The sequence below is a fragment of the Mesoplodon bidens genome, assembly GCF_964165515.1.
Source record: "Mesoplodon bidens genome assembly, chromosome: 11".
NCBI classification, from domain to species: domain Eukaryota; kingdom Metazoa; phylum Chordata; class Mammalia; order Artiodactyla; family Ziphiidae; genus Mesoplodon; species Mesoplodon bidens.
The window spans coordinates 43,396,987-43,408,581 of record NC_138167.1 but is presented as its reverse complement, the minus strand read 5'-3'; the positions used below and the strand labels follow the sequence as shown (position 1 = coordinate 43,408,581).

Genomic DNA, 11,595 nt, shown 5'->3' with positions numbered 1-11,595 from the left:
TGGTTTTATGTGATTCTAATACTGTGTATTACTATATTAAAGTTTGTCCCATCAGCATCCATGGTTTAGCGAAATCAGAGGAACTGGTTTTCTTTTCGCTGCAGGAGTAAATCTTGACCCGGTTAGGAGTGAGCTGTTCGCTACTGCTCCACTTGAGCGGGTCTTTTTTGTAGCTCTCCTGGCAAGGGAAAATCAAGGTGTAGTAAAGGCCGGCAGATGCTGTTGAATTTGAGTCTCATCTGTTCAGTTCCTGAGGGGCATAGTGGTCAGTTCCTGAGGGGCATAGTGGATTTCATCTTTGGTGAATAAATATTAAATTGGTCAGCTATTTCAGGCTTCAAAAATATTGAGCCAAGGGTAAGAAGGTAAAGGAAGTTCTCAAAGGTAATGAACCTAAAAATATTTTAAAGCAATAGTTGAACTCTAGGAAGTGCTTATATTTTTTTCTACCATCCTCAGGAAAGGTCATTATCTAGCCTCAATTTCCATCCTTGATGAAAGGGAATGAAGTGTGTGAAACCATAGGTCAGTTATTTTACTACCAGAATTACAAGTAAGAATCTCCATTTACTGAATGAGGCTTCTCTGATTGATACAACAATGGTTTGGAGGGATAGAATAACTGAGGCTACCAGTTTGCTAAAAAGTAAATTCCCTATTTTTTAAATGAGGAAATAACCTGTAGGAATATAATTACCTTGTTCAAATTCTTGTGACCACCCTTCCGTCTTTGGCCTTAGGTACTGTTATAAATATGTGTATCTGAGGGTCTTCCCCGCTACAGTGTACTCCATGAGGAGTGTCTCCTGTTCACTATCTCCAATGCCTAGAACGATACCTAAGCTTATTGGGTGCCTAGTAAATATTGGTTGAATGAATGAATGTTTAAATTTGCCTCTGAATTAACCATCTTTGTGAGTTTGGTTAGAATGAAAAACTTCATTCTGAAATCCTTTAAGCGAACTAATCAAATGGAACAACTAAACTAATCTCACTACTTCACAACTAATCTCATTACTACTTGATCCCACATGTTCAGGTTTTTGGAAAGTTGACAGGTTGGACTGTCTTCAGATCTATTAGAAATAGGAAGCTTTCATTCCCTAGAGACCACTTTTTTTCTGAATCTGTAGGCATGAAGATTCCACTTTGATCACTTACGTCTGCTTTTTTGTCTCACAACTGTAATGAATATCAGAACTTGGAAGTGAGGTTTCTCTATTGAAATGGAGCTAGTAAAATTGAATAGAAGTGTAAAGAAGCAAAATACGCCAGAGGTAATTTATATAATTAGTGGTTGGGAAGAGTGGGAACCACCCCAATTCCAAGCAAGGAGATGAAGGTGTTTGGAGGAGGTTTGATTGGACTTTGATCCATGTGGCTAAGAATTCTGAAACTTAGTCGTGTTCTAAGAAAAAATATACTAATAAAAGGCCCTAGGGCTTCCCTGGTGGTGCAGTGGTTGAGAGTCCGCCTGCTGATGCAGGGGACACGGGTTCGTGCCCCGGTCCGGGAAGATCCCACATGCCGCGGAGCGGCTAGGTCCGTGAGCCATGGCTGCTGAGCCTGGGCGTCCAGAGCCTGTGCTCCGCAACGGGAAAGGCCACAACAGTGAGAGGCCCGCGAAAAAAGAAAAGGCCCTAGATCTTCATGGATCTAGAAAGGGGGGCGGAGGCACCAAAACAAGAATTGGGTAACATCTGTCTAATGTAACCAGGGAGATGGAAGATTTCACTGAAATGCATACTGTGCTCCACTGTGGAGCAGACTTGGTACCAAGACCTGGGTGTGAAATCCCCTGAAACTTGGGTGTCCAATCAAATTCGTTCCAATCAAGAGCAGCTCACTCAGTCTTCTGAGAGAGCTCTGGCATACCAGGACCCAGGCTGAGGGAGCCCCGTAGAAGCAGGCATGAGGAGGAGAAAAGGGCCTGTGGGCTTTCTAGGATTTCCAGTGCCCCCAACTTTGAAAAAGGAGTGGCCTAGCACTCAGGGACCTCTCACAGAGGGTCTGGCTGGCTCTGGCAGCAATCCCAGCTCTATAAATAGGGGGCCACCCGAGAAGGTGCGGTTCCTCAAATCATCCATGGCCCCTGGCTCTGAGAAGGGGAGTGAAGGTGGTAGATATCACACTGCTCAGGCCCAAGTGTCGTAATGTGTCCCGTCCTCATACAGAGCTGTAGGGGAAAGAAGCAAGCTCAGCAGAACTACCTCCCTGCCACCAACAGGCAGTAAGCTCTGAGGGGCACCCCCTTCATCACCCTCCCTCGAGAAGGAAGACACAGCGGAAAGCTATTTCTGTAGAGTGCTTTATATACCAAAGCTCAAACAAGAGATTGGAGACCTGGGAAACTGAATCACGGAAGAGAGATTCCAGCCCTCCCCTCACATCCTCGCCTCCAGGCAAGCCTCACTGAACACACCTTGGACCTTCCAAATGCCAGGTTTCCCATTGTGGTCCCTCCTGGTCTACAGAACTCAGCTCCTTCTGGGCCTCACGGTTGGGGAGTACCTTTATCAGAAGAGAATGAAGGAAACCTCCATCACCAGTCCCACCCCTCCGGCCAGCTCAGTCTGTGGCCTCCATCTTGGTCCCCCGGGGCACCAGGAAGATGGCCCCATCAGCAGCCTGGTGCAATGCATACTCTTCAGGGGAGTAGCTGTTGCCTGCCTCATCCCGCAGGTGCTGGAAAATGTCACGATACAGCTCCGTCAGCTGTTGGCGCATGACCTCCAGGGTCCGGTCGGCCTCGCCTCGGGCCCGGAGGAGCCGCTCCCGCTCACTGCCCAGCCGCTCCAGTTCCCGCTCCAGCTGCACGATGGTCTCCAGCTTTCTCTTGCGACAGTTCTGGGCGGCCACCTTGTTCTTGCCCCGCCTTCGGATGTCCCGGACTAGTGCCAGCTGGCTCTCCGTCAGCGGGTACCGTGCCAACAGCTCGTTGAAGTCATCTACTGGCAAGTTGACGATCTTGTCCGTAGGGAAGGGGATCTTCATGGCCAGGGCCCGACGCTCGTCCCGACTCCCCGCCTCCCCCCGTGCAGTGGGCTTGGCCCGCACGGGGCCCGAGGAGGGCTCTAAGGCTAAGGGGTTCTCGGCAGGTGGCAAGGCATAGTTGGGGTGGGCCAAGGAGTTGGGCATTAGTGAGTAGGGGTACTCCACTGGGTACATCTCTACGTACTCGCTGCGACGCCGACCAGCCTCCGTCCCCTCCAGCTCAAGAGATTCAGCGTCACTATAGTTGAGGGATAATCCTGAGTCGGATTCTGGGTCTTCTTGGGGCTTGGATGGCCCCGCTGACAACCCAATGTCCAGGAGGGCCAAGGGGTCTGGGAGGGGCTCACTGAGCAGGCCCGAGAGGGTCAGTGGCTTGGAGGCTGGTATGGTCATGTTGCCATAGGAGTATGGGGGATCTGGGACATGAGATGTGGGTGCTGGGAGCTCATAAGGTGGTGAAGAAAGGGGAAAGCCAGCCTCCGGGTGGATTGAGCAGGGGCAGTAACTTGGAGGCGGCGGGGGCCCAGGGTATGGGGCCGGGGGCTCGAAGGATGGCTCACTTGGAGCGTTTAGGCCCTGCAAGAAAAGACACCAAAAGGTTTGGAGACAGGCTGAGGAAGAGAAGAAACCAGCTCTCTCTCAGAACCAAACTGGGTCCCGCTGAAAGACCCAGTGAGATAATCACAAGGGAAGAGAACGGTGCTGAGTATCATTGAAAGCTTCTGGCAAAGTTGTGATACAGTTTGTTCACGAGGAAAGCGGCTTAAACAAGAAGGGAAGTCACGCAACAATTATGGAATCCCCTCCTCTTCAGGAGAAGTTCTTACTGTATTGAAATGGCTCATGTCCCTTTATTTCCTTCAGGAAGACAAGGAGTGTCTCCATGATGACCCTCCGAACCCTCTTCCTGCTGCCCCTATCTAGGGTCAAAGGGTCAAGTTCAGACCCTGGCCATGCCCTGGGTGCCCAGCAGAGGGAGCTGCTGTAGGGCCCAGGCATGGTGGCAGGAAAGAGAAGGGGGTGGGCACAGAGCCAGGTCTGGGGCTGAGAGTTACCTTGGGGAGCCGGCACAAGCTCTGCCCTCACCCCTTCAGTCCCTCCGTCCCTGCCCAGGTGCAGAGAGGAGGAGAGAACGTGCTGGAAAAGGGCCCCCAACCCACGTCGGGGAGCCACCCTGCTCCAGCCCAGCTGGGGACAAAGGCATCATTGTTAGGCCAACAGACACCCCTTTGTCCAACTAGCAGGAGGAGAGGACCCTGGCATAGTCTGACCCCCCTTCCCAAGGTCAGAACTACAGCTCTGCTACCTGAGGGAAAGGCCCCCCCACCCCCCACCCTGCTGCTTAGGGCAGGGGGAGGAAATGAGGGAAGAAGATGGGCAGGATTGGAGGAGGTCAGAACAGAAGAAGGTGAGGAAGGGAAGGCGGTACAGGAGGTGGGGCAGAGAGACGTAAGCAGAGTGACTGCCAAGAGAGCTTACACCCCCAATCAGATCCTTCCTTCCCCACCACTCCTATCTCCTGCTCATCCACGCTCCCTCCCCCTCAATGCTCTGATCTTCCATCCAGATCGCCCTCTGACTCCAGCCCTTCCTTTTACAGTGCCTGGAACATTTCCATCTTGAGACCCTGGGCTCTGCTTGCTCCAGCCCCCGGCCTCAGTCCCAGCCAGACCCACTGTTTCTCTGCTTCTCCCTCCCCCCAGCCCTGCCCCCTAACCCCACTCACCTGCAGCTCAGTGATAGACATGATCTCTTGCCAAGTCAATTCCATCTCACCCAGCTCCAGAGTGGGCAACTGTGTCACCCTGTTCCTGCTCTGCTGGGGAGGACACGGGGGCATCCTACTGGGCCAGGGCCTGGTCCAAGGTCCTGAAAGCCCAAATGGTCCCAGCAATCTGTGTCAAAGGAGAAACAGGAGTTAGGGCCTCTCCTGCCACAGGTCAGAAATTTTGTCCTCCTCCATGGAGAGGCTCCCTCCAGCTTCACCTGAGGGAAGGAGATGCCTCATTCCCCGCCCTACCCTACCCCCATTCATGCTGTACTCATCATCGGACAAACTCCTTAAGCTAGAAAGCCTTTTTCTGCCGTGTTGTCTCTATCTCACCTGCTATGGCTGTAGGCAGTTCCTTTGGGAGCACAGTAGGTTTTTATCTTCTTTTCAGACAAGATGCCTTCACTTTCCCCTACTTCTTACTCCTCAAAACTGTATCACTGGCCAGAGCAAAAGTCACATCATCCAGTGTTTTTTATTTTTCCTGTTTCCTGCAGCAACATCAGGGATCACTCCTGCTCTCCTCCTCTGCCCTCACTTTTAGGATCTCAGTCTTTTCTTTCCAAGATGAGAGTGAGTGTTTGGGGATCCCCAAGGAGTGTGTTGTGGGAAGAGACAAGCAGACAGCCCCTCCCCTTCTCTAAGATATGGCCCAGGCCTGGTGACTGATAGCAGCCCTGCCCTCTCCTCCTATCCTGGCCCTGGGCTCCCCTGCCTGGGCCAGATAAGAGTTTTATCAGCAGCAGGCAGCAGAGGAGGAATGGTCTCTGGAGACACTGGACCTCTGCCCCGTGTCCCAGAGGGTCATCTTGGCTATACCCCACTCCACACAACCAGGGGTCTTTTCTCTCCTAAAGGTCATGGAATAACCACAGCAAAGACTTATTTGGCATTTGTCGAGAACCGGGCTGGTAGTTTATAAGCACTCGTTTATGAGATTGATTTCCACAAAGATCCTGTAAGTTCCATTCAGAAGTTGAGACTCAAGCTGATAAATAGCAGAGTCAGGTCTGGTACCTAGAGTTGCCGACTCTACTAGCCTATCCCACCTTCCAGGCGCCTTCCCAATCCTGCTCCCATGTCTCCATAAGATGAGACTCTATTGGCGGTCGACATCAATCAACTCTTTCTGTGGAATCTCAGACTCTTTTTTTTTTTTTTAATTTATTCTTGGCTGCACTGGGTCTTCGTTGCTGCGCACAGGCTTTCTTTAGTTGTGGCGAGCGGGGGCTACTCTTCGTTGGCAGTGCACGAGCTTCTCACTGCAGTGGCTTCTCTTGTTGCAGAGCATGGGCTCTAGGCGCACGGGCTTCAGTAGCTGTGGCTCACGGGCTTAGTTGCTCCGCAGCATGTGGGATCTTCCCTGACCAGGGCTCGAACCCACGTCCCCTGCATTGGCAGGTGGATTCTTAACCACTGCGCCACCAGGGAAGTCCTGAATCTCAATCTCTTTTCTCTTCTAAGGAATAGTTCTTTAGAGGCTTGAATACACACTTCCCTCCATCCCCTTTTCTTTGGATCTGGGCTCTAGCTGCAGCTCTGCCACAGAGCAGCAGCATGATGTTGGGCAAGCCATCACATTTCTCTGAGCCTCTGTTTCCTCATTTGTAAAACCAGGGAATGAGACAAGTTGATCCTGGAGGTCCCTCTCTACTTGGATAGCTCAACATTCTCAGCAACCCCTCATCCCACCTTCATCTTCTCCTCTCTGTCAACCTCTCTCCTCATCCCACCTCCCTATTCCCTGACACCCATCTCACCCTCATCTGTTCTCCCTGCCTTTGGCATGAGACTTCAAGTAGATGTGGCAAGGACCTCCTGATCTCTTAGGGCCAGACACCACACCTTACCTTTGCCATGTAAGTGAAGGCAGGCAGGCTGGGTGGGTGAGGGAGACTTATAGAAGGACAGAGCATAGGACTGGATGACCTTAGATCACCACAAGGTTGGCCTATCACAGCTATTTAATATGGGATCCACTCTTTGACTCACCACAAAATTGGTGAGAACTTTAAATTGTCCTTTCGAAGGAGGATCTCCCCTAGCCCCTGCCCCCTAACCCTAACCCTAACCCTTGTTATATTGCCATCCCCAGAGCTGGGAGTTGGTATAGGCACAGGCCCTTGGCAAGTGGGCAGAGGGTGGGGTGTTTATGTCTGTCCAGGATGCCATTTCAACACCGGAACCCCACCTTCCCCCACCCAGGTTCTGGCGGAAATTGCCCAAAGACAAAGTGAATGGAGAAGGGGTTTAGGGGGCAGGGACAATGACTCTTGCCTCACAGTCCTTCACACACACACACACACACACACACACACACACACACACATCCCATATCCCATTTTGCCCCTCATAGTTTCCCGGATCTGACTCTTAGGTGCAGTACAAAGATCCTGCCCTAGGAGGCAGGAGACCAGGTTCTCTGGCCTTCCAGATGCATGATCTGGGGCAAATCGCTTCTTATTCAGACTCTCTTATTAAATTGGGACAGAGGGCTTCCCTGGTGGCGCAGTGGTTGAGAGTCCACCTGCCGATGCACGGGACACGGGTTCGCGCCCCGGTCCGGGAAGATCCCACATGCCGCGGAGCGGCTGGGCCCGTGAGCCATGGCCGCTGAGCCTGCATGTCTGGAGCCTGTGCTCCGCGACGGGAGAGGCCCGCGTACCGCAAAAAAAAAAAAAAAAAATTGGGACAGACTTGGAGAACCTCCTTACAATAGATTGCATCTGGCTCAGGCAGTCACAAACTTTATTGTGGCCTGCATTCACCTGGGGTGCTTGTGAAAATACAGAATTCTGAAAGCCACCCTGGACCTATCGAATTGAATTCATAGTCGCAGGTACCCAGCAATCAGCATTTTAACAAGTGGCCTGGTGTTTTTGATGCCAGAGGCCCACTCTACTTTGAAAACTACTAAACTGGTCCAACCATATGGACTTAAAAGAATGCAAAGCCAGAAGAGTGCCTGGCAAGTAATCTCCAGACTTCTCCTAGCTTCACACCCTTGACCCAGGCAAGGCTGGGTTCTAGGCTGCCCTAGTCTCTGAGACTAGATATCAGCCCCTCCTCATAAAGACCAGAAATTTAATCTTCCCCTCACCCTGGGACAGGGAAATGAGAATCCAGAGGGCTGCTGGGGGAGGCGGGAGGTTAGGAAAGAAGCAGTTAAGGAGAACCTAAGGATCAAATCCAACCAGCTCTCTGGTGCAGTGGCAAGTTTGCACCAGGCCAAAAAGGCATAGTCTGTTTTTCCCTAGACACTCAGAGATGGGTGGTGGTCTATACAACAAGCAAGGTCAAGAAGTCTACCTTCAACAGGTCTTAGGAGTCTACCTTCCTGAAGACGGGCCAGGGGGCAGGCAGCCAGAGGTATAGCTCAGGAAGGAGGGTATAGTCGGAATTGGATCAGATAGAACATCACAGAGGGTACAGAAGCTGAAGAGGTACTGAGAAAGTGGAACATGCCTCCCTGTGTCCCTTTTCTTTTACAACAGACGGTTCCCACTTTCCAGTTTAGCCCCCACTTTGAGGTCACACAGGCATCTTGCTCCCCAGCATTGCACATCAGGTAGGATGGACATCATTTCCAGGGACTATAACCCACCCTCTTTACTCTCATCCTGATGGGATTACCCAGAAAGATCTTATCACAATCCTGAGTACACACAGAATGACATGGAGCTTTATGTTTCAGTATACAGAATGAGGACCATTTGGGGAGGGATGCTGGGGAAAGGAAGATATTTGGCCTCATCTGCAGCCCAGGGCTCTAACACCTTGACAAGGGGGAGAGACAGAGAAAGGGCTTGCCTCTGGGACACTGTTGTTGTTGTTTGTCTGGGACCGTGTACTGAGGCTTATTAGACAACCCCTCCTCTTCAGGTGTCAATAGAGGCAGGGAGAGGATGGGGAGGAATCAATAAAACTTGGGGTGTGATGTGGCAGATGAGCAGCCTATTTAGAAAGATTCGGAAGAATCCCCAAGGAGGGAGAGGCACACAGAAGTGAGAGAAAGAAATAGCATGGAGGGAAAAGGGGAGAGAGGTGGGGAGGGAGAGTGAGCGGGGTAGGGGCGGTAGTTTTGATCACAGTAAGATTCAGTCTCCTGGGGGCATACATGACTCAAACAGGTTCATGGAACAAGGGAGACAGGGACAAGTTTCTGCCATCCTGTCACTTGGTCACTAGACCCCCAACTCCAGTCCTTCGGGGGCCAGTGACTAGAGAATCTCAGCCCCAGCAGATGTGATACTTGACCTCTTCTCTTCCACTGTTTCCCAGCCCTCTACCTCCCAAGCTGCCAAGATTTCCAGTCAAAAGAAACTATGCTGGGGTGGGATGCCTTCCTCTCCCTTCCAGTTCCAGCTGATCCCTACTGCCCTAGGCCCAGAGAAGAGAACGGGCAAAGGGAGGTAAGAACTCAGCACCCCCTACCCCTAGCAGCCCATCCTGCTGCAGCGACCCTTCCCAGCAATCCACGCATCCACTATCTCGGATTTCTCAGCTTTCCCCAAACCTCCCAGATGGCTGGACAGGGCAGCGGGATAGAATGGAGTAGGGAAAAGGATGGTACCATATACCTGAGAGTCTATTGGCTGCCCTGGGCAGCCAGCCTGCTGAAGGGTTACTCAGTGTCACTCCCCAGCCCCTCAGGCATGCCTCAGGGGACCACTGTCTGGTCCCCATCCATAGCCTTTCACCCCAAGAATCCCAGAGGGCTCAAAAAGCCATCTAGGTCTTCTCCCAGAGAAGACATCTTCCCAAAGATGTCAAATTCCTAAACCAGGGGCAGCCTGGAAAGGTCTGAGATCTCCTAGGAATGCACGGCAAGTTGCTTATTTTCTCCCGCTGCCTCCTTCACCTCCCCAGCTTGCCCCTGGATCCCCCTGGAATCCTCCTCCCACCCTGCCCCTCAGGCACCTGTGGCAGGGTCCAAGCAGGGTGAGGAGAGAGATGTGGCTCCGGGTGCTGTCTCTGGGGAGGCTGGGCCTGGGCTGACACCTTCTGGGTGAGGATCCCTGCTACCTCTGAGGACCGGGGAGGGCCGTGCCCTGCCCCCAGGCCATCGCTGAGCGCCCAGTGTGTAGGCTCGGGCCCGAGTGAGGGGACCTCAGGGGCCGGCACACCAGCCTTCTCTCTGAAGCCCTCAGCCTGAGTTCTCCGTCCTTCCTCCAACCCTCCCCTTTCCCCGTGGCCCTCCTCTCCTCCTGCCCCTTCTGGCCAAGAGAGGAAACTTGAGCCCGGTGTGGTTTCTGCCCACACCCCACCCCCACCTTGCTCCCAGCCAGCGGGGGTACACATGGCTCCAAGCCTCTCCCAGCCCTCCTTTTGAGCCCAGGAGTCCAGCCAGCTTTGCGTTTCTCCCTTGCATCTGATGGATTCCAACCTGATGATCCGTGGCAGAGTGACCTCTAGACTTTATACAAGTTGTAACCTCCTTCCCTTTGCCCCCTTGACTCTCTTAGGGACAGGGAAACTGAGTCCTGGCAAGGTGGAGGGCAGCTGAAGAAAAGGACCAGATGTCTAGCATCCCAGCTGTTAGGAAGGTGGGCATTCAGGGCACTGCTTTTATTTCAGGAAAGCCTGGGTTCTGGGCAAGGGGTAGGGGAGCTTTTGGGGGGAGGAGGGGCCGGCTGCTTTGATGTGTCCTTTCACCTGTAGCCTTCTCCCCTCCCCCTGCAGCCTCAGATGTCCTAGGACAAAGGCCTCTTTCTTGGACAGGTTTGTTGTCAGTGTGTGAGGGGAGTTGGGGGTGGGGGAGGCTCCCGGCAGGGACATTATTCACCTCCCTTAAAGGGGACCCTAGATGCCCTCTGTCCTTTCTTCCAGGCAAGGCACCCCAGCCACATGGCAGCCACATACACTGGACAGACCAGGACACGTGTGTAGGATATCAGGTCCATCCCCCAGCACCCACAGCAGCTCTGGGGCAGGCCAGTAAGTACACCCCAGAAGTCACTCATTCATCCATTTGCCTCAAACTCACAACCCAAGTGCCAGGCCAAACAGATCTCTCTGCAGAGACTAGGAGAAAAGCCTTGCTTCCTCCTAGCTTTTAGTGGTTTTCAGATCTGAGAAAAGTCCTTTCTATGTCTAGCTTCACTCCTTATAGCTGCAGCTTACACTTTTTTTTTCTATTTTTTCTTCTTATGATGTTCAAGTTAAATTGGAAACAGTTAAAAACTGGGGAGGCAGGCAGGTGCCACCCTAAGGCAGAGCAGGCATTCAGCCAGCATTCTCATATAGGGTTGCGTTCACTATTAAAATAATGAAAATATTCTGTCCCCGTTGGTGAAGAATAGCTTCTGGGAGTCTTCCAAGTGTCCCCACCATTCCACCACTATGTCGGCCGCCCCAGTTCTCTCTCAGCACCACCCCCACAACCCAATAACCCAACCAAGCAACTCAAGAGGCAATGTGATACCCGCCTCTTTGCAGCCTCCTTGCAGCCTGTGTGTGTGGGTTTGATCAACACCCATGCCAAACCCATGGTTCAGTGTTTTGAATTCCATCCCCATCCCAGGAGATCATAATTCTACAGGTATGATCTGTGTAGGGCAGGAGGTGACCCCTGGCTTCATTGCATGTTACAAGTGGGTTCAGAATCTCTTGATGACCTGGGTATGAATCTGGGTCACATACATGAGCATTCAGATAGCTTTCTCATTTATATACTTATTTGGGCCCCTCAGAGGGGATGAGGGGTGGAGACAGTCACACTTGTGACTGATTCAGTAATGATATCGGGTTACAGCTAGTCAACAAACATTTACTGAATGAAAGCTACCAGTTCAGGACGCTATTTGTGGCATTGCTGATACAATTATGGA

General features: G+C 52.1%; 1 protein-coding gene across 2 annotated transcripts; it reads right to left on the bottom strand.

The window, feature by feature from the left end:
• Positions 1-2,269: 2,269 nt before the first annotated feature.
• On the bottom strand, positions 2,270-9,880 carry NFE2 (nuclear factor, erythroid 2). 2 transcript variants are annotated; one of them, XM_081250198.1, is made up of 3 exons: positions 5,099-5,665; positions 4,721-4,889; positions 2,270-3,570 (listed from the first exon to the last, which is right to left on the bottom strand). In XM_081250198.1, exons 2-3 carry the CDS (start codon positions 4,832-4,834, stop codon positions 2,569-2,571), a joined length of 1,116 nt encoding a protein of 371 aa, XP_081106324.1. In that variant the 5' UTR covers positions 4,835-4,889; positions 5,099-5,665; the 3' UTR covers positions 2,270-2,568. The 2 variants fall into 2 exon arrangements, with proteins under 2 accessions (XP_081106324.1, XP_081106323.1); XM_081250197.1 differs by lacking the exon at positions 5,099-5,665 and adding an exon at positions 9,686-9,880 and having other exon boundaries at positions 2,271-3,570.
• Positions 9,881-11,595: the final 1,715 nt, after the last annotated feature.